Below are 24,026 nucleotides of genomic sequence, written 5' to 3' on the forward strand. Positions count from 1 at the left end.
TAGAGGTGTAATCTCATGTTCTGATATCTAAACTGGCTAAATAACAGTAATCATTCATATTTATACTATCATTTTAAATTTAATGATAAATGATAAAAGCTCACCAATCTGAATTCACCAGACTATCGCGGAACCTTATAAATTTAGGCAGAAGGGCCTGTGTTATGTGTACTGAATCACTCCGCCAAGCAATGGCAAGTGTCCTTATTTATTCCCCCTTTTATACGTCAGTGGAGGACCAAAAAACTTGTGAAAATTTGCTACTTGGTGAAAAATACAAATTCGAACAAAGATCCCCAACACTTCTGTGATTCACATTCGTGAATACTAAAAGCCTATTCTTATTCTTATCAATAATTTTATTTGGAATGCCAGTTTGTTTTGTTTTTTTAATAGAAAAGAGAAGCAAAAGTCACTACAATTGGGTATATAACTTAATTGTACCGTTTCCATTTCCTAATTAACATCCTAAAAATATCAATTTGACATTCCAGAATCAGCAATGTTCTATGGTACAAAGAAATTCTACACCAATTATACGAAAATCACATGTTTATGTATGACTGGTTGGGTGGCTGTTAAATTTTAAAAAATGAAAAATAAGGTATTTGACGGATGGTTACTTTATATACAAATTCATCTCATACGAATTTGTAGTCTTTACACATTTTTCTTTCAGAGGTAAGATCAAGGATAAATTTAGTTAAATCTCGTGCGCCTGATCAACTTCACCCAAACCAAAGCTTAAAATTGGGTATGATATTGTAAAAAATGATAAACATGATTGGTTAAGGCCTAGTTTAGAGTTAAATATCAAGCACGTTCAACCATACTCAAAATCCTATTTTTTATCTGGTGTAGACTTTTTTTTTATAACCCAAAGGGTTGACGTATAAGTATAAGATCTCTCTAGGTTTACAAGAGTTCAATAATCTATTTAAGATGAGAATCGTATTCTTTAAATTTTAAATTTTGATGCAATCGAATGAGTAATAACTCAACTTGAGTAAAGAAAATATCAGCTAATTCAAATATCCCACAAGGAATTGGATTCGATCATCAATTTTATGGACTTGATTTTTTTTTTTTAAACCATTATGACCCAATCCACAATGAGTTGATCCAAACGGTAAATTTAACCCAAGTTGATACTTCTATTAATACTCGAAGTTATGCTTAATTCAAAAAGAAAACTCAAAGATGTTCTTCAGTTCTTCTCTCGTGTTTTTATGATGGCACTCCATGAGACAAAGAAGGTGGAGATATTATAGGCATAATTGGTGGTAATACAAACGTCTTTGATATATTAAAAGAGGGGACTAGCCGCATAAATAGAATCATACATGAGAATGAATTAACAGTGGTATGGGAAGAGGAACTGGGAATCTGCCACTATTAATTCAAAGCAAAATACTAACAACTAAAAACATTAAAAATGTATAAAAATCTATTTTTAATTATTACTGTATTTTCAAATTGTAATAATATTAGTATTATGTTTCAACTTTTTAATTATTAGTGCAAATAACGTTTTGATGTGATATTTATAAAAAAGAAAACTTGTTAAATTTAAAATTTTATATCTAGATAATATTTTTTTCGTTTTAATTCTGTGAACGATTTAAACATAAAATATAACTCTGACTAATGCTAATTTTAACAGAATTAAAATTAAAATTGAAAATTCGAATCACAATTCTGTCCGAAAGAATTTTAAACTTACTGTATCTTAGACCATCCAACTATCCAAGTTCTCAAATTGTTAATTTTTTTTAATGGAAGTCTAATTGAAATTAAACAATGATTAAGAGAAGATAGCTGTGACATGTGGTAGATAAATCACAATCCAAAGTTTGACTAAACCTAGATAAATGAGAAAATAAAGTAAAGAAAATCTTGAGAAGTGGGGGCACCACTTTCCCTTATTCTCCATAACCTGTCCTTGCTCGCCATGTTTTACCCTTTTTATTATAATCCGTTTTTAACTTTTTAATTCACCTACCAGTTCACTTCTATATGCATTCAAATTTCACTTTATCCTAAGTGCAACATTTTTCCTGCAAATCAAGGTCTCCTCTGCTATTTATTCTTCTTTCTTAATTACCAACCAACCAGTAGTACTATATCATATCATATCAAATGCATACTTTTTTTTTTATATATTTCCTACCTATCTCTTCCTAAAAGTGAACATTTTTTCGAATGAAAATTTGAAGTTTGATTCATTATGTCATGAGATAATAGTCTCTTCCGTTATACTTAACCTCTCGTTAGTATATCAAAGGCATAGTTGATTATGAATAGTGTTGTCATTCTATTCAATTCAACATGTTAGGTGCACATGATGTTGAACTATTTGAAGTGGTTTTGTGTATTTGTCTTGCTTGAAAACATCCCAACAAATCTAGCAATTGTTTTTATTTAGCCCACTAGACACGACCTGAACATCGTACCTGCTGCACATCCACACTGTCAAATTCCAAAAGGTATTTTCCAGACCAAATGTGGTTTGAGAAATTATTGCAAGCTCCCCAACTCACCATTAATGTGTGTTTCATAATGATTTCCATCATTACTTTTAGATGATTATCTTGAGTTTAATGGCAGAGATATTATTAAAGCATCTAGTATTAATTATTGCTCCAAAAATATCCTATTGAAAATACAGTACACTAACTCTTATCATTAATGAAATTAACTATCATCAAATAAATTAGTTAATCCGATTGGTATGGGTTTAATTTTTTGAAATAAAGCATTGAGTTTAAATATTACGATGAAATAAATGTAATTGAATTTTCTGACATAAATTATGCATCATGAAAGTTAATAATAAATACAGTACTTTATACTTATGGTAACCCAACAATTATCACCAATTTTGATAAAGGGAAAAAACTTAATGTTGTAATTTATTCACACGAACTACTCCCCACTATTCAACTCAGTAGACACTAAGCAGTAGCTGCATAAGTTTCTCGAATATCTTCAAAACCCCAAACTTTGGGTGATAATTACGTCTTTGAAACCGGAAAGCGATTTGGACCACTTTTTTTATATTTCCAATTTTTAATAATAATAATAATAACGATTCCTTCCCCTCACGTAATTTCAGCTTCCCCAACAATTAAGTCCGTCTTCTTTCTTTATTTATTTTTTCTTTTCCCCCCTTAAAAGAAAACGTTGAAAAAGCAACCCAAAATCAAAGTTATCAGACTTGCCTTTTCTACGGTCTCTTACTCAATTGTTCTGATGTTGCTCCTTAAAAATCACACAGTTTTAAAATTGAATTACAAAATTAAATATTAATATGATTACATGAACTCTTTCTTAGTTATTTCTATATTGCTCCTTGTGCCGTAAGGTGTTGGGTTAAGTCCCGCAACGAACGCAATCCTCATGTTTAGTTGCCAACATTTAGTTTGGAATCCTAAACAGACTACCGGTGATAAGTCGGAGGAAGGTGAGGATAACGTCAAGTCATCATACCCCTTATGTCCTGGGCGACACACGTGTTACAGTGGACGGGACAAAGGATCACGATCCCTCAAGGATGAACTAACTTAAAAAACCCGTCCTCGGTTCAAATTGTAGGACAGAAAACAACTGAAAAAAAAAAACAACACAGAAATCAATTTCAGATAGAGTAGGTACACGTACAGCCACACAAGTCTGAAATTCGGGACAAGAAAGGAAAACAAAGCCCCCGCACCCTCTCTTGTCCTATTCGATAAAACAAATCAAAATTCGGAAATTCTTTCTAGTTATTTTGGGTTGGGTTTTGAAATAGTATTATTATTATTATTATTATTTTCTGATGAAGCATGAGAGTGAAAAAAGGTGAAAAAATGAAAAGAGAGAAAGCATACCTTAGGAGGAAGATGTCATGGTCAGCAAGAAGAGTAGTGAGGTTCCTTGTGACTGCCTTATTCATCATAACCGCAGCAGAAGCAACAAACTCTGATGCGCTTCTATTGATACACTTCAAGCACTTACACGTTTCCTCCGATCCCTTCAACTTTCTCTCCGACTGGGACCCGCACGCGCCATCTCCATGCGCGTGGCGTGCTATCACCTGCTCCTCCTCCTCCGGCGACGTCACCTCCATCGACCTCGGCGGCGCCTCCCTCTCCGGCACCCTCTTCCTCCCCATTCTCACGTCCCTTCCCTCTCTTCAAAACCTAATCCTCCGTGGCAACTCCTTCTCCTCTTTCAACCTCACCGTTTCTCCACTTTGCACTCTCCAAACACTCGACCTCTCTCACAACAACTTCTCCGGCAAGTTTCCCTTCGCAGACTTTGCTCCCTGTAACCGCCTCAGCTACCTCAACCTCTCTAATAACCTCATCACCGCTGGGCTTGTGCCTGGGCCTGGGCCCTGGCCCGAGCTGGCCCAACTTGACTTGTCCAGAAACCGCGTCTCCGACGTGGAACTTCTCGTCTCCGCTCTCGGAAGCTCAACTCTCGTTTTACTTAACTTCTCCGACAACAAACTAACGGGTCAACTCAGCGAAACGCTCGTTTCGAAGAGTGCGAACCTCTCATATTTGGACCTCTCTTATAACGTTCTCTCCGGGAAGGTTCCGTCGAGGCTTCTAAACGACGCCGTTCGGGTCCTCGATTTCTCGTTCAACAATTTCTCGGAATTTGACTTCGGTTTCGGTTCGTGCAAGAATCTAGTTCGGTTGAGTTTCTCGCACAATGCAATCTCTTCGAACGAGTTTCCGCGCGGGTTGAGCAACTGCAACAATCTTGAAGTTCTAGATCTTTCTCACAATGAGTTCGCCATGGAGATTCCATCAGAAATTCTTGTCAGTTTGAAGAGTTTGAAGTCTCTGTTTCTCGCACACAACAAGTTTTCCGGCGAAATTCCGAGTGAGCTTGGAGGCCTTTGTGAAACTCTTGTTGAACTTGATCTCTCCGAGAACAAGCTTTCTGGTTCGTTGCCTTTGAGTTTCACTCAGTGTTCTTCTCTGCAGAGTCTTAACCTCGCGAGGAATTTTCTCTCTGGGAACTTGCTTGTTTCCGTGGTGAGCAAGCTTGGGAGTCTAAAGTATCTAAACGCAGCGTTTAATAACATGACGGGACCGGTTCCGTTGTCGTCGCTTGTTAACTTGAAAGAACTTCGGGTTCTTGACCTAAGCTCGAACCGGTTCAGCGGCAATGTTCCATCGTTATTTTGTCCTTCGGAGTTGGAGAAGTTGATCCTCGCTGGCAATTACCTTTCAGGGACTGTACCGTCGCAGCTCGGTGAGTGTAAGAACTTGAAAACTATTGATTTCAGCTTTAACAGTTTGAACGGTTCGATACCGTGGGAGGTGTGGTCTTTGCCTAATTTAACTGATTTGATTATGTGGGCTAATAAACTCAACGGAGAAATCCCCGAGGGGATTTGTGTTGAGGGAGGGAACTTGGAGACTTTGATTTTGAACAATAATCTAATTTCGGGGTCCATTCCGAAGTCGATTGCGAATTGCACCAACATGATATGGGTGTCGTTGGCGAGCAACCGGTTAACTGGGCAGATACCGGCTGGGATTGGGAATTTGAACGCATTGGCGATTCTTCAGCTGGGCAATAACTCGTTGAGTGGGAGGGTTCCACCGGAGATAGGCGAGTGCAGGAGATTGATATGGTTGGATTTGAATAGTAATAACCTAACTGGGGATATCCCTTTCCAGCTTGCTGATCAGGCCGGGTTTGTTATCCCGGGGAGGGTTTCGGGGAAGCAGTTTGCGTTTGTGAGGAATGAGGGTGGGACTAGTTGCAGGGGTGCTGGTGGGTTGGTTGAGTTTGAGGATATTAGGACAGAGAGGCTTGAAGGTTTTCCCATGGTGCATTCCTGCCCGTTGACGCGGATTTACTCCGGTAGGACCGTGTATACTTTTGCTTCCAATGGGAGCATGATCTACCTTGACCTTTCCTACAACTTGTTGTCTGGGAGCATTCCTGAGAATTTGGGTGAGATGGCCTATTTGCAGGTGTTGAATTTGGGGCACAATAGGTTGAGTGGGAACATTCCAGATAGGTTTGGTGGTTTGAAAGCAATAGGGGTGCTTGATCTGTCTCATAATAGTCTTAATGGGTCCATCCCTGGGGCGTTGGAGGGTCTTTCTTTTCTCAGTGACCTTGATGTGTCTAATAATAATCTCAATGGGTCCATTCCTTCTGGTGGTCAGTTAACTACTTTTCCAGCTTCCAGATATGAGAACAACTCTGGCCTTTGTGGGGTGCCTTTGCCGGCGTGTGGGGCTTCAAAGAATCACTCGGTTGCTGTTGGGGATTGGAAGAAGCAGCAGCCTGTTGTAGCTGGGGTCGTCATTGGTTTGCTTTGCTTCCTCGTGTTTGCACTTGGGCTTGTGTTGGCTTTGTACCGAGTGAGGAAGGCGCAGAGGAAGGAGGAGATGAGGGAAAAGTATATAGAGAGTCTTCCAACTTCTGGGAGCAGTAGTTGGAAGCTTTCCAGCTTTCCTGAGCCTTTGAGTATCAATGTTGCCACCTTTGAGAAGCCTCTGCGGAAGCTGACTTTTGCGCATCTTCTTGAGGCTACTAACGGTTTCAGTGCTGAGAGTTTGATAGGTTCTGGGGGGTTTGGTGAGGTGTACAAAGCTAAGCTGAAAGATGGTTGTGTTGTTGCTATCAAGAAGCTCATTCATGTGACGGGTCAGGGAGATAGGGAGTTCATGGCTGAGATGGAAACAATTGGGAAGATTAAGCATAGGAACCTGGTTCAGCTGCTGGGTTACTGTAAAATTGGAGAGGAGAGGCTGCTTGTGTATGAGTACATGAAATGGGGAAGTCTTGAGGCTGTTTTACATGAGAGGGCAAAAGCAGGAGTTTCAAAGCTTGATTGGGCAGCAAGGAAGAAGATTGCCATAGGGTCAGCAAGAGGTCTTGCATTTCTTCACCATAGTTGCATTCCTCACATTATACACCGGGACATGAAGTCCAGCAATATTCTTCTTGATGAAAATTTTGAGGCCAGAGTTTCTGATTTTGGCATGGCGAGATTGGTTAATGCCCTTGACACTCATCTCACAGTCAGCACGCTTGCCGGAACACCGGGCTATGTACCCCCAGAGTACTACCAGAGTTTTAGATGTACAGCAAAAGGGGATGTCTATAGCTATGGTGTCATATTGCTAGAGCTTCTATCAGGAAAGAGACCAATTGACTCTTCTGAGTTTGGTGATGACAGCAATCTTGTTGGATGGTCTAAGAAGCTTTACAAAGAGAAACGAATTAACGAAATAATTGATCCTGATTTAATTGTGCAGACATCTAGTGAAAGTGAACTATTACAATATTTGAGAATTGCTTTTGAATGTCTGGATGAGAGACCATACCGGCGGCCAACTATGATACAAGTGATGGCTATGTTTAAAGAGCTTCAGGTTGACACAGATAATGATATGCTTGATAGCTTCTCTCTCAGAGACAATGTTATTGATGAAGCTTGAGAAGAGGATCTTTTCTACAAGACTCAAAGCCCTTTGACAGTTGAGAAGGAAATAAAGAGGTTCTCAAAATTTGGAGTGTTGCTGACTAAGTTGACAATTCTGGTGACACTGATCTATATCTATCCTATCTGAAATTGGAGGAGGGTTCTTTCACCTTTTTTTGATGTATATAAGACACTTAATGAGACCAAGAGATCAAAGGCAATCATGGATTGAATTGAAGGTTGAGACTTAAGGTTATAGACAGTTTTGTATGCTTCTTTTTTGCCGATCTAGTGTTCAGCCACTTGAAATTGGTAGATATATATGTATTTTTCCTATGAACTTCACACACTCCATCATCAATGCCACTTTTGCTGATCACTTCAATATTTTGTTTGCCATTTCCATTGGGTTCTGATACTACCACAGTTTTGCTCATTTGGTGTTTTGGTTCATATTTCAACTGTCAATTTTTATTGTCTGTAGAAACCTAGAATCTGTTGTAAATATAAATGAAATCTTCATAATTGCATATTATCTGGATTAGATTAACATCAAATGATCATTGTTCTGTAAGATAAAATAGAGGTTGAAGTTTGGATGCCAATCAACAAACACATTTATCTTTTTGGGTTTCTTTGTAATTAATCAAATCTCAAATAGAATCTTGGTAACCTTAAAAAGAAGGCATATCACAGGGACATGAACAGGGTCAAAGGCTACAGAATATTGAAAATACATGTTCCTTTATTCTTCTTACTTGCGGATTGCTTTGTATATTACTGGATAGCAAACTTAAAACAGCAACAATAACAGCAGAAGCTTTTTTGCTTTGTAATTTTCTTTTCACTTTTTGATTTTTTGAGTTGTTCTATTGGGGTTAATACTGGTTAAATTTAATGCAGTAAATTCCCTTTTTATAATGCTTATTTGGTAAATTCATAGGATAAGGAGTAAGATTTCATAACATTTGTGGAGGTTATATATCATGTGACAACCACACTAGGGGAAGGTTAAGAGGGTTAATATCTATACAAATACCCCAAGCTTGAACTGCACTCTCTCGTAGCTGGTGGAATGTAGAAGCTTTTTCCCTACTGTTGCACATATGATGATGAGAGAAAGCTATGGGAATGCCGGTGCAATTGCTGTAGGCCTGTTGCAATTACTTGAATAGAGAAGCTACCTGCATTCATGTGGTACTATTATTTATCATCTCATTTTTGTTGCATTTTTTAATATTGCAGCACATAAAAACCACATATGGAAGTTGCATATGTTAGATTTGCGTACTCAGAAAGTTGCATGGCCTGGGTTGCCCTCTTCTGTCCATTCATGCAGCATTGTGCTTGTTTTTCCCCTTACACCTGTACCTTTAGTATTTATTGGTAATTGTTGCTCTACACCAAGTCTGGTGCTTCCAATTTTCAAAGTTAATATCAAGTGTGTCAAATGACTTGTTATGAAATAGATGTCTAATTCTAGGCTCAGTCTATGAGCTTTATATGAATTTTTCGTTTGATATTTGCAATACTTCGACACTGTTTTACATGGTAGCAGAGTGATTTTTTTTGTCATGAAACTGGAGTTCCCTCTTACCACTTGATTTTTGACAGTGAACTTGATGATACTTTCAAAACATACTGCTTTTCATATTCCTTGATCTATGTGTCTACTTAGGGGTGAGCATTTTTCACGTTTCCTAACACCATGAACTAATTTCATTCCCTTTGCAGACCCTGGGTTTGCTACCCTGCTTGTTGAACTTGTATTTCAGTCAATTTCATTCTGTTAATCCATTGCTATTAGGTAAAGCACGTGTAGTAAACATCTTCAAATCATAATAATGCATCAAATCTTCAAGTTTGGAAATCTCTCTATTCTCTGTACAGAGATGAGTGAATCTGAAACTTCAATATAATCCTACACTAGTACACAGACAAAACTTGATAAAATTCCTTAGGTTTTTATGTTATTGTTTTCTTATCAGAATTGAAGTTTTATCTCAGTAATCCACGTGATAAAAGTCTGCATTAAAAATCAGCATATACTAAGGTAAAACTTTAATTCTGATTCACAAGTAGAACCATATGCTCCTGTTTAGAAATCAGAAGTGTTATAACTGTCACAATTGTGGTGCACCAATGTTGAAGAAACTTCTCTGAAATTTAATACTATATAGTTAGCTGCTTGCGTTGCTCAAAGTTCAAAAGAAGGGACCTGTCGAATATGCACCCTTTTAACTTTCCAAAAATATGCAATTTTAGTATCATAGCTTTTACAACAAGCAAGATGGTCCTCAAAGTTCCCAGCATGTGTGAGATGATGTTGATCGTGACTCACATTTGTCCAAAATTTGATGGACTTTGTCACTTAAAGTAACGTGTTTGGTTAGAATTTTGTCTGTCAATGGTTATGTGACACTTTCGTCAAATGGATGAGCTGTCGTTTGGGAGGACTAATTGGCATACTTTGTGAAGATAAAACCATCTTATACAGTTATACGCTTTGAAGTTTAAGGACGAAATTGCATATCATGTAACGTTGAATGGTATAAATTGGACTTTAAAGAAAGAGCATTATCATACTACAGTAGAGAAATCTATTCTAATTTATAAAGTTTTGTTCCTGGCATTATGGTGATTCGACATTTCTAACGGTTTATATGGTATTGAATTGTTTAATTTAAAAAAAAAACTAAAATGATATTGATATAAATTGAATAAATTAGATACCTTGTGTTTTTAGAGTTTAATTTTATAGTTATGCTATTTTGTACGATGGATACATAACGAATTTGCATGGATTTCAGTGTATATATTTGCATGAAGTTAAAAATGGTAAAATTGGTGCAGTTTAATCTTGTAAGATTTAAAGATTAAAGATGGGGTCAAATTACAAGGAAAAAGTAAGAACTTTGCAGAAAACGTAATTACAGTCAGCTTGAAGTTGAAAGACACATGGAATTTAAAAGATTTTAAGACTTGACTGTAATATATGCCAATCCGTGAGCTTCAGAGAAACTAAACACATGTTTTTCAAGTACATGATTAGCTTCAATTACATTGTGCAAATCATGGTTATCAAACTCTCGAGTTAACTTGCTAACTCTTACGAGTTTACAAGTTCACTTGTCCTCTGCGAGTTGACTTTTGAGTAAACTCTTTTTTTTAGTAAATTCTGGACAAACTCTATAAACTCTAAGTAAACTCGGTAGACTCTCGAGTTTACCACTGAGTCAACGAGTTAACAAGTTAAAAAAATTAGACCAAAATGCAAGTCATTATTTTAGGTTTTTGTCTTTATAGCATTCATGATACCTTCATTTAATGTATTATTCTCAAATACAAAATTCTCACATTTAATAATATTAAATCCTTGTTCTCTAATAACATCAAACTTTCGATGAGAATGATCTACCACTATTATAACCTCTGCAAGTTATTATTTGGTAGTGATGCATTATTACTAGACTTGGTTATTTAAATATTCTGAACATTATGATTTACTATTTTGCTTTATTATATTGTTAAAATGTTTAATTAGTATGTTATTTATAGATATTTTGTTATTATTTTTATATGAAGTAGACTCTTACGAGTCTACGAGTTGAGTCACGAGTCAAGTATATGAAACTCTCACAAGTTTGCGTAAACTTTTGAGTTTGATAACCTTTATACAAACTATACTAGTACTTAATGAGTCAAAGCTAACCGTCTCAAATTGGTATCATCATCTGTCTAAGCTAAGGTGTCACATGCCTTCTTCATTTCTAGCCAAAGAAATATTTACATCAATATCCTCTTATAACAGAATGTACATTTTCTTCTAGCTTATTATAAATTTAAGCATGTTATGTACTATTTATTTATCACTCTCAGCCAATGGACCACCAAGTGCTTTTGACCAAACCAGTTGAGTATCCTGCACTAAACCATTGCCCTCATGCCAATACTCCTTGTCCAAGTATACGAACCTTCATATTTCAACTAATTATATTGAGCTCCCTTACCTTTGCCAAAACTTCAATACATAACCTTAGTCATCTACCAATTTTTTTTCTCCATCAGTTACTAATCTTGTGAATCTAACGAATTAAATTGACATTGTGAAGAATTATAAGATTGATTTAGTGGTTAGAGGAACAAGGGGAATGAATAAATCTTGGGTTCAAATCTCCTCTCACTAATATTCTAACAATAATTAACAAGTAACATTTCTCCAAAAAAAAAAATGATCTTGTGATAGTTTCTTGACCTCTTCTATATTTTTAAAATCATATCTAGTGAAAATTTGGAGGCATTTGTTTTACACTTTTACTGGTTGACCAACTAATTTCACTAACAAATGGTGCTTTACAAGTTTCTGCTTGTCGTATAGCATCTCGTGAGTCCCATGTGAAGCAATTTTGAATCAATAAAGTTTTTTTACGTCATAGCTTATGTCATAAGTTTTAGCATGAAGCTTATTAAGATGAATTAAAAAGAAATTCATTTCGTAATTTCACCATCAATTGCAAGTTTGTTGAAATGAGTTTTTTTTTCTCCAATAAAAAAACGGAGTTATAACTTATAAGCCCTTTTTATAAGAATAATTCTAACAAAAACCTTTGTGTCGATTTTAAGTTTCATTGAGTAAAATTTCCACGAAATATTTGTTGGAAAGCTGCATCAATTAGAAATTAAATTAAATTCTTAAAAAATCAAAATAATAATTTATTGAATTCGAAATAAGGGGTTCAATTTAGTTGATTGAAAAGTGTATGAATGTTATAAATCCTCGGTATTAACTTATTATATCCAATTCTTACGGATAAAAAATAAAACTAATAAAAAATAAAATTTCACTTTCTTTTTTTGTGGGCAAAAAAGAAGTCTTAAAATAAATGGAACTGCGTACCACTTTTTTATATAATTAAAGCTCAACTATGTTTTTAATCCCTAATAAATACTTATATTTTATATTTATTTTCTGGTAATTTTTTTTATTGAGTTCCTAATAAATCAATAATTTTGTTTTTAGTTCTTGATATTTTTTTTAGTCTTTGATAAGTTAACAAATTTTATGTTTGTTTCATGATAAAAAAAAATTCATTTCTTATTATTCTTTTTCAAAGGGATTAATTACAAATGAAAAAAATTCATCAGGTAACAAACACAAAATTGATTGATTTATCATTGACTAAAAAAGTGTTAGGATCAAAAAAAAAAATTGTAATATCATGAAACAAAACAAAACTTTTTTATTAGAGAACAAAAAAAATTTAGATATTTATTTTATTAGAAATTACAGCCTCTAATTAAAAAACCTAAGACGCATCCAGTGTTTGAATGAGCAAGGTTCGGAATCATTGGCTTGCAAGAAGTATAGAGATCCAATGAGATTTAAGAATGATTAATTGGATTTGACTACTTTTTTCTGGGAAAATACCTTAAATTTACTTCTTTCATTTTTACTTTTGTTTTGATCATGAAAAAGGAGAGTTAAGAGGAAGAAAAAAAAAAATACAAAAAACTAATTGAAATAACATAAATATTTTGTTTCTTTTGGAATTATTGGGCACAATTCTTCTATTATGGGAGATCCATATGACAATAAACATTGGGACCTAGAATGGCTTTGATCCTCTCTTCAATCTCCGTCCAATCTTTCTTTCTTTAATTATACTTTTTTAGTAAAGGTTTGTCCAATACCCAGCTTTATTGGTTGTATAGCTATTAAAGCTAAACATGCAAACTTGCACGTTATTTCGAATTATATAATCTTCATTATTTAACTATAGCTGATAATATCTTGTGTATATGAGTTTTTAGGTACCCTTATACCTTCAATATTTTCTCCGTCGATAAAAAAAAAAAGTTAATACTAATACAGTAATATGTTTACATTGTTTACATATATGCGTTCTTATTTTGTGGTGAAGAGACTGGAAAGACATGACATATAAGACGTGAAAATAGGAGAAAACAACAAAAGTGAATATGTTTGGTATTATATGAAATATGGTAGAACAAAAATAAAAAGTGATGTCTTTTTCAAATTTATTTACTTGCAAAAATGAATTAATCGATTTTGCATAACGTGTTATCACCTGACTTTCACTTTCATCATGTGTCATTATATCAACCCACAGTTGATGTGTCTCTTTGTTTCGATTCAATCTATAACTTGAGTATCTTCTTTGGAGAAAAAAAAAACGCATACCTCGTTTGCTTTGCTATTTGAGACTATCTCATCTCAAATTTTTTTTTCTTAAATCAAACCCTTCTAAATTTTCTGTTTTTCTTGCTTAATTTCATTCACTTATTTCTCTCGTTCTTATTTTTATTTACTTTTTACTTATTTAATTTCTTTCTCTCCTACTAGATAGATTGAGAGATAAAGGTAGGAGGTGAGAATATGTAAGTTTTCCTATTAATAATTCAAAAAAAGACAAGCAACCGTATTAAAGCTTTACTAAACAATATTAAAATATTAACTAGCTCTCCTCTTGTAGATATATTTGTTCCAAAAAGATGCATCTGTTTGTCATTTTCTATTTATCGTTTCGTCGAGGTAATTACTCTTTAGATTGCAATATATATTATAGTATATGCTCCTCCTTGTCCTAATATATATAAGGTCGAAAGGTCCTATAATTCAGTTTTTGGTTTAGTCTTTGAGAGCTCCGGATATTTCGCTATGTTAACTTGTCTTTATCGCATTTCAAAAACTGTCCTCGCCACGTTCACGTACACAACTATACCATTTAAAATGCGAACTTAATGCATTAATTAATAGTACTATAGTTAAACTAATCTAAAAGTCTGTATATTGCAAGTAATTAAACAGGAACGATGCATGCAAGATAGTATGAACTCATACCCAAAATCGTTGTAGAGTTTAAGTTTTTATAATGTTGGAGTGCATAAATAAGTTAATTTGTCAATTTTTATGTGAGATTAAAGGGAAACATACTTATATCCTATTTTATGTCTTGACAAAAAAAATTTGGTTGTAACCAAAATCCTATTTTATGTCACATTTAGTTTAACGAGGCATTTATATTACAAAATGACCATAATAATTAGTTTACTTTTCCGGATTGAACATACTAATAATATCTTTACTTTTTTTTTTTGCTGATGGGTTGGGCAAACATCCCAAACCAAGATTAAGATATTATTGACTTATCAATAAAAGAAACATCCTCCATGAAGGAGTTACAAGCAAAAAATCTGGTAGAGGAAGAAAGATACAATTATCTTTGCTAATAGAAAGACCATAGTTAGCAAAGCTATCAGCAAGCATATTTGACTCCCTAAAGATATGGTTCATAAAACGAATAAAGACAAGAGAGAAGATATTCAGGACACTGAGTTAATGGTTTGAGAATGAATTCTGTATATTGATTTCAGCAAAAAGATATAATTTTATATACATGTATTGCCCTAAAGGAATAAGGCCAAAGAATGTCATTTTTGCCTAACAAATTACAGCTCATACTATTCTAGAATCTACTATAGGATCATAACAGAAAAATGTTTGCATAAAGAGATATTTACAAGAATGAGAGCTATTGGGTTGTACGGGTTTTGGGTCATTGTTCTGTTAGCCTCCCTCAAGCTGGAGGTGTATAAAGATCAATTAACTCCGGCTTGGATACATTTGACTTGAAGAGACGAGGTAATAATGCCTTAGTGAACATGTAAGCAAGTTGATGAGAGGATGGAACTGGCAGCAATCACATTAGACCTGCTTAAGCATTTTCCCGAACAAGATGGCAGTCAATTTCCAAGTGTTTTGTTCTCTCATGAAACACTGGATTTGATACAATGTAAAGTGCACTTTGGTTTTCGCAATATAATGTTGCAGGTTTGGAACAACATATTTTTAAATCATTGAGAAGATATGTGAGCCACTGTAGTTCACATGTACTTGTAGCAAGAGCACGATACTCCGCTTCCGAAGACGAACGAGACATTGTATTTTGCTTTTTTGTTTTCCATGACACTAGAGAGTTCCCAATGAAGAAACAATAACCTGTGATTGATCTGCGGGTGTCAACATAAGTCGCCCAATCAGCATCGCTGAAGCCAATTAAATGTATAGGAGTGTCCCTCTTGAATTGAAGACCTTTGCTTGGAGAACCCTTCAGGTATCTTAAGACTCTCCTTGCAGCACCTAGATGAGACTTTGTGGGATGAGCTATCAATTAGCTGAGTTATTGGGTTGCAAAAACAATGTTAGGACGGGTTGTGGTGAGGTAAACTAGACGACCAACAAGATGCCTATAGGATAAAGGATCATCAAGAAGATCACTAGAGTCATCTTGATGCAGTCGCAATGAACTGTCCATAGGTGTTGAACAAGGTTTGCAACCCATCATTCCAAAATCAGCAAGCAACTCAAGACAGTATTTACATTGTGATACATATATGCCATCAGCAGAGTGATTTATTTCTAAACCCAGAAAGTATTTCAATGCTCCTAAATCCTTAACTCGAAAATTCGAATGAAGAATGTTTTTGATTTGGGCCATTTCGGCAGCAGAATTCCCAGTTAAAACAATGTCATCCACATAGATCAACAAGTTGTAAATTCATCTCCATTGTGTTTGATAAATAAACTATGATCTGCATGTGATTGTTGGTAACCAAATGAAATAAGAAGATCAAAAAGCTTTTCATACCATTTACGGCTAGCTTGCTTGAGGCCATATAGAGATTTTTTTAGTTTACAACTCTGAGAAGAGCCATGGTCTTGCAATCCTTGAGGAATTGTCATATAAACCTCTTCAGACAAGTCACCGTGGAGGAAAGCATTACTCACATCGAGTTGTTGAAGCTGACATTTATTTGCAAAAGCAAGAGCGAGGATGAAATAGATAGTGGCCATTTTTACCACGGGAGAGAATGTTTCAAAGAAATCAATTCCTTCCACTAAAGAGAAACCCTTTGCAACCAATCGTGCTTTGTACCGTTCCACACTTCCATTTGATTTTCTCTTAATTTTGTAGAAACATTTGCATCCTATGGGTTTAACACCAGCTAGAGTATCAACAATTTCCCTGGTGTTGTTGAGTTTTAAAGCCTCAATTTCATCTTTCATGGCTTCAACCGAACAAGGACTCAAACTCGCTTTCTGATAACTTCGAGGTTCAACCCCAGAAGATAAATTCATTATATAGTGACGCTTAAACTCAGAGATGTTAGAATAAGACAAAACAGACTGGAGGGGATACAAGCATGTTGATGATGATTGATTTGGTTGTGTCTTGATGCTACAGATATAGTCTGCAGGGAGAACATTGGGTTTGATAGGTTGAGAAGAGCGTCTTGGGACAAATGGAGTAGGTGTAGGAGTGAGGCTATGGTAAATGTCGATTTGGAGATGGGATAAAGTTGGGTTGTTGGGTGGTGTAAGTAGGAGTTAAATCCGGATTGGGCATTTGTATTGGGTTTTCCTCATGAAGGTTTTGGGCATTAGTTGGCATAGGTAGAGGATCATGTTGGGCCTCCTTGGGAACTTGATTATTTTGAATAAAAGGAAATATTGTTTCATAAAATATGACATTTCTTGAGATAAAAATTTCTCTTGATTGAAAATCTAAAATGACATACCCTTTTATTCCAGTTTGAAATCCAAGAAAAACACCTTGTCTAGATCTAGGGTCAAATTTTTGATGTGGTCGATTGGTTGAAGAATAACATAAAGACCCAAAAACTTTAAGCATTGAAAAATCTGGTTTATGATTATGCAAAAGCTCATAAGGTGTTTATTTATTAGTGACTGGAGAAGGTATTCTATTAATAAGGAAGACTGAATGTTTTATGGCATGAGACCACAAATATTCAAGTAATTGAGATTGGAACATAAGGGCACGCGCAATGTTAAGAATGTGTTGGTGTTTTCTTTTTACACGCCCATTTTGTTGAGGGGTGTAAACACAACTAGTGTGATGAATGATACCCTTTGTGGCAAATAAATCTTTAAGAAAAAATTTGGGTCCATTATATGAATGAATGCACTTTATTTTGGAATCAAATTGATTTTCTATTAAGGCAATAAAATTTTGGACATGCATTTTAACTTCAGATTTTGACTTTAATAACACTACCCAAGTATATCTACTAAAATCATCTACAATGGTCAAAAAATATTTTTCTCCATGAATTGAAGCTTTGGAAAAAGGACCCCAAATGTCCATATGGACTAAATCATCTACAACGAATGCTTGTCCTATATAGTGCAAAAGAAATCATCAAAGATAAGAGTAAATTTATGAGTCTTAAGCAACTTAAATATAGACAAGAGATTGAAATGAAATTCAGGAATAAAGAGGACATCGTGAAGAATGAAATTTGGAGAAAATATAATTGTTCCAAAAATATAAAGCAGTGACAATGGATTTATTTGGCAAATTAATTTGAATAGGATTTATTTTAGAATAACTTGAAAAACACTTTAAAAAAGATGCAATGTGATATGTGGCTCTTGAATCTATGATCCAGGGCACACTATGTTTACGGGTGGTGGAAGAAGTATTGTGTGTGAAGTGTGTATTGTTGCAAAAAATAAATGATATACCACTAGAGTCAGAACCATTTTTTTTTATTAAAAGCAACTTGAATGAGATTGGCGCTATTGGGCTGGACAAAGTTGTTCCCTGTAGCATCAGAAGTAGAGTTGGGTTGTTGAATCAAGGCCATTAGAGATTGATATTGGGCTTGGGTCAAAGTAATAGGGCCTGAAGAAGCAGTTGGTCTCTCCACTGGGTCAACTGAAGCAGCGTTATTGGTAGAAGAAGAGGATTCATGGTTGTTGAACCGTAGGAGGCCAGGGTAGCAAGGATGACCCGGTGGATAGTTGTCTTCCCCCAATAGACGTCAATAGTGTGTCATGTGAGGTGGCAGTAAGAGCACTTTTTATTGGAAGCGTTTTTGTTGGTGGACGAGGAACCAAACACACCGCGACCTTTACCAAAACCATTGGAAGCATTGATGAAGCTATTGGGTTCAGCAGAGGAAGGAGGAACGACACTGAGCTGACGTTCCTGTTGAACCACCATGGAGAAAACTTGATTGACCGTCGGAAAGGGATCTATAAGCAAGATTTGGGAACGTACAACAGAAAAACGTTCATCCAATCATTTCAAGAATCTAATGATAAAATCCTAGTGGTGATATTTCTTAGCCTCACAAGAACAGGTAACAAAAGGATGATAATTATCCAGTTCCTCCCAGAGGGTTTTCAAGGCAGTGTAAAAGTCAGAGACAGGACGGTTACCTTGAGAAAGACCATATATTTCTTCCTGGAGCTCTGAAATACGGAGAAGATCTCCCTGTGAAAAATGTTCATGAAGGTCGTTCCAAATGCCGGTAGCATATTCAAGGAAGATGATGCTTTGAGCAATTGAGGGGGAAAGTGAATTCAAAAGCCAGGACATGATGAGAGTGTTGCATCTCTCCCAACCAGAGTAAAGAGGTTATTTGACTGAAGGGACCAGGATTGAGCCAAGGAGGAATGCCATTTTGTGTTTGGAGATGAGGGCCATACAGAAAGTATGAGACCAGGGCTGATAGTTGGTTTCGTCAAAGACAGGGGTAATGGACACAAAGGAAGGACCATCACTAGGATGGATGAAATAAGGACTTGAAGGGTTGAGCGATGGATCATTGAAACCAGAACCAGAAGGATTGTCTTTATTTGGACTTGAAAGAGGTGTTGAAGACATGGGAGGGCGACACACAAAGCTCTAGGAAGGAGCTCTGATACCATAAAACGAATAAAGACAAGAGAGAAGATATTCAGGACATTGAGGTAATGGTTTGAGAATGAATTATATATATTGATTTTAGCAAAAAGATACAATTTTATATACATGTATTACCCTAAAGGAATAAGGCTAAAGAATGTCCTTTTTGCCTAACAAATTACACCTCATACTATTCTAGAATCTACTCTAGGATCATAACAGAAAAATGTTTACATAAAGAGATATTTACAAGAATGAGAGCTATTGGGTTGTACGGGTTTTGGGCCATTGTTCTGTTAGTTCACAGAACCACCATTGACAAGATGCATTGGACATTATGCATCCTACAACATCATCATTCCAAAGGGCAAGGACCATAACTCAGATTCAATGATCAGCTGAGCTTCTTGCCATATCAGCAAGCGGTGCTTTCAACAATTGAAGCAGTACCACTCCAAATTCGGGAATCCATTTGTCTTGGAAAACAAACAAACATATTTCTCCTCCACTAGATTCTGTCAAGAGCCATTGATACCAAAAAGTCCCATCAAGTTTAGCAGAGCGCTTTAAGTTGAAACGTAACCATTCCATTAAATCTCCTTTGAAGAACAAGTTCTGAGAAGTTGGGGTAAATGACACAGTAAATAATTTTTGTATAAGCTTCCTTAGTTGAGAAAGAGACATCTTCCACATAATCTTTAGGATTAGAGCTTAAGGGAGGCCGAAGCTGTTGAATGTACTGAACTACATGATTGAGACGTTGAACATCCCAAGTCCTTTTTTCTTGTTGTCATGAATTGATAGGTTGGGTTATGTTTGGTAATTTGCCCCTTCTTGATGTTCTTAGAATTGATTTCTACGATTTGATGTTTCTATGCATTTAATTTGTGCTTCATGTGTATTTTGTGGTTTGTAATGGGTTAGACTTCAATCCTACAAGCTTAGAGAATTATGGAATGTTAGGGACCCTTAAGGAAGGAATTAAGCAAAAAAAAAAAATGCAAACATGACTTAGAGTAACAAGGTAGCGAAGTTCATGACCAACCCATGAATTCCCCATTGCACGTGAAACACTTTCAGACATGATAACAAAAATCATGACCAACCCGTGAATTCTCTACTTCCCATGAACCATATGTAGCGCTCCCAAAATGCAAAAGATCATTGCTAGCCCATGAATTCCCTATTGCAATTTACCCGTGAAACACCTACAATAATTTTTATGTTTTTATTTTGCTAGGGTCTAGACTTACATTGGACCATTAGTTTAAATGAGACTTTTAGACATAGTAAACGATTAAACTAGCTTTTGAGATCACCATAGAAATTGTAGATAATTGTCTTAGATTTACAACAAGATAAGAATCAACATGATAGGATTAGTATAACTCTAAATATTGCATTTACACTCTGCAAAAGTCATAGACGCGTAATAAAAAATGAGTGAGATAACATCCAAAACTTAAGAAATATCATATTATCCATAATACAAAGTGGATAGTTGTTGAGATGAGTAAGGGGTATAGTATTAAGATGGATTGACTTGAATAAGGCTTAGTTGAATTCAACACGATGTGTGTGGATGGATTATGCTTTAGAATGTTATTCCGTTGGCTATGAACATGTGATATCATGCTATAAGAGGCATAATGGTGATTGGTATGAGTTATGTGTTGCAATGAGATAGCATTATGACAGGTGATCTAGCCTATTAGTTTGAAAGAATGAGCTCATGTAGTATCTTGGTAGGGAGTGAGCTAACTTATGAGAGGCAAGAATGGACTCACTATGTGTAATGAGAAGCCTAAGGAGACTAGTGTTTTCATTGAGATATGATATGCATCATAACATTTGAGTGTTATCGAATAATTTTTCTTCTTCAAAATCAATCACTTTTGAGACATACATAAAATCAATTAAACCATATTTTCTCACTCTTTGGAGTGGAATATCCTTAGCAAGGTATATATATTGTTATAAGTTTAAGTATAAAAATGTCAAAAATACATATTATTCCAAATTATAAATAAGTCTACTTATTTAATTGAATAATATTGACTTTGTCACACTTTTAACCCCATAGTGTAGTTTTGGTCTTTCATGGTTCAATTACACCGATTAAATCCTTAAATTTTTTTCTCATTTACAATAATTTAACATATCTAGTTAGAGGTGGGGCTCAAACCACCACCTCTTTACTCAAAGAGGAATACTATAGTCACTAAGTCAATATGATGTTCAATATAATTTTGAGAATTATACTAGTATTATATCAGGGATATTTATGGATTGTACTAGATTAATTTTGAAGGGAAAAAAATATTTGATCCAATAACTTAGTTTTTTCTTTTTTTTTTATGAAAAACCAAAATTGGACTAAACTCCAAAGTATGTCTTAAAAAAAATTGGAGGGGCATGCATCAATTTCTAAGAATGTAAAAGCTTCATGTTTATTGTCATGAATCAGTAATAGTAAGCTATATTTAGTATATTTCTTTTTTTCTCACATAAATAAAAAAAAAACAGTGATATTAGTCGGTACCAAATTAATAAGAAAAATACAAATTCATAATTAACCAATGACAAACTCGCATGATCATTTAAGAAGGGACGGGATCAAAGTTTTATTTTTCGTACAAATTCATTAGAATTGCGTACGTAGACGATTTTCATACTGTTTAGCAACTTATGATTTTTTTTTTATAGGTTTAGCAATTTATGATAATAAGTACTTTAAATTCTTTTTATCATCTAATTCAAAGAGCTCACAGTGGTAAAAAAATCTTCTTGTATTTATATAAATGAAAAGAATTTATGTTGGATTTTTTATAAGATCCGGGTGCATTTATAAAAAAAATCTTTTTATCCGCCAACTACTTTAAACATTTAAATTCTATATCCACTGGAAGGTACTCTTGTTCAATATTGTTTTTTTGTCCAGAACTTGGCAATTGGTATGAGGTCTTGGCTGATCAATCAAATGACTGGGATTTTTCTCCCACTAATTTTAATGCTCACTTGGCGGAAGAGGTAAGTTCTCTATCCTCTTTTAGAGTATGTTAACATTGATTTTGATTAAACTATCTTTAAACATTTTACATATTATTGTTAGAATAGTAGTATAAGATAAATATTTTTTTCTTTCTAAATTCTTATTTTCATTATATTTTAATGTTTGGAAATGAATGATAAGAAAAAAAGTGAATAATCGATATTTAAGATAAATAAACTGTTATTAGGATTTCTATTTGTTAGTCATTTAACTTTAACTTGATAGATAGAACTATTTGTTATAAAAGATAGAATTTAAGGATTAATAGTTTTTTGGAATTAAAGTTCAACATATTTGTTTAAGGTAAAGTTTGAATATCAATGGAAACAGAATAAAAATTTAAAGTATTTACTTAAAAAAATAAAATTTAGTAAAGTTGAGTGCTCTTCTCCTTATTATAAAAAAAAAATGCAAGAATTAATTTTATATCCTTCAAACAAACCGGGCAAATTTTGCTTTCAATCTCAAGGACAACACATGTTCATATAAGGAAAAAAGTTTAGTGAGTTATATTGAGTTAAAATTTTAAAAGATTATTTTAGTATAAAATTTTTTTTGTAAATTTTAAAAGATTACGTGAGAATGTTATGATTTATCATATTTTTTTATAATATTTTTAGGATATATTAAATTTTAATGGATTTATATCATATAAATTTAAAAAATTTAAGAAGATTTTATAAATTTACAAGATTTAAAAGGATATTGTGAATTTTTAAAAATACAATTAAAATTATAAGAGTTAGTGAAAAAAAAACAATAAGAAATGATGAGGTTTGTATAAAAAAAATATATCCAATATAATTTTTTTAATCTTTTAATAGCTAAATTGATTATAGCTTTAGACTTTCTTATACTAGTTTTGCTTTTGAATTTGAACAATAAATTTAAAATTATACACTAATTTTCTATTTTTTTCAATTATTACAATTATTTTGATAATTCCACTGATTTTCTATTTTTTTCATTATATTTTTTTATCATATTATTATTACAAAATATTAATTGATTTGATTGATAATTACTTTTTATCGAAGAACTTGGTCATTGTTAGTGAAATTATGAAGTGGTGGACAACCACAAAATGCAAAACCAACTGATACTACGAGCTGTATGGGATGTGAATTAGATGTTAAAGGAGAAAGAATAGCCATAGGTGGTTGGTTACAAGCTGCACTTACATTTCATGATTCCAAGTGTTTGGCAACTAGGCACCTTCTGCTTTATCCCTATTTTTTCTCACCCAACAACCAATAATTAGTTTAACAAGTACACTTTTATAGTAATTGTTTTCACTTTTACTAAATTTTATTTTGAATACTAGTAGTATTTTTTGTTTTCATTCTAAACTAATGAAGAATTGAAAATCCTTACATGACATCAACACTAACGTTAATATTGCACCGCATTATAACATTCTTAAGCAAAATGATTGGAAAAAAAAAAGTGACATTTCACCGTAATTTTAACTTTTGTTACAGGGAAAAGACTCAAAGAGGTTATGCCACGTAAATTTAACCACACTAAAAGGGTGATTAGTTAAATAAATAATACTATGCCAGTGTTAATTAACTCCTCTAAGAACCAAGATCTTCCCTATCCAACAACGCGGTAACTCATTTCCCAAAACAAATAACTACAAAGGCCAGCTGTTATGGTTGTAGTGAAAGTGACAAAAATTGGTGCCAACCCAAACCCTAAAACTGGAGTGGAAACAAACACTACAAATAAGCACCATTTTAAATCTAGAATTGAACAGGAATCATTTTTTTATGAGCAAATATTAAACGTTAGT

The 24,026-nt window shown here is 34.3% G+C and overlaps 2 protein-coding genes across 2 annotated transcripts; one reads left to right on the top strand and one right to left on the bottom strand.

The window, feature by feature from the left end:
• The first annotated feature begins 3,328 nt into the window (after positions 1 to 3,328).
• On the top strand, positions 3,329 to 7,880 carry LOC114417441 (serine/threonine-protein kinase BRI1-like 1). Its single transcript, XM_028382648.1, has one exon. It carries the CDS (start codon positions 3,825 to 3,827, stop codon positions 7,458 to 7,460), a length of 3,636 nt encoding a protein of 1,211 aa, XP_028238449.1. The 5' UTR covers positions 3,329 to 3,824; the 3' UTR covers positions 7,461 to 7,880.
• A 7,765-nt stretch (positions 7,881 to 15,645) lies between these two features.
• LOC114416394 (uncharacterized mitochondrial protein AtMg00810-like) lies at positions 15,646 to 15,963 on the bottom strand. The gene has a single exon (XM_028381250.1). It carries the CDS (start codon positions 15,961 to 15,963, stop codon positions 15,646 to 15,648), a length of 318 nt encoding a protein of 105 aa, XP_028237051.1.
• Positions 15,964 to 24,026: the final 8,063 nt, after the last annotated feature.

The sequence above is a fragment of the Glycine soja genome, chromosome 6, assembly GCF_004193775.1.
Source record: "Glycine soja cultivar W05 chromosome 6, ASM419377v2, whole genome shotgun sequence".
Classification (NCBI taxonomy): Eukaryota; Viridiplantae; Streptophyta; class Magnoliopsida; order Fabales; family Fabaceae; genus Glycine; species Glycine soja.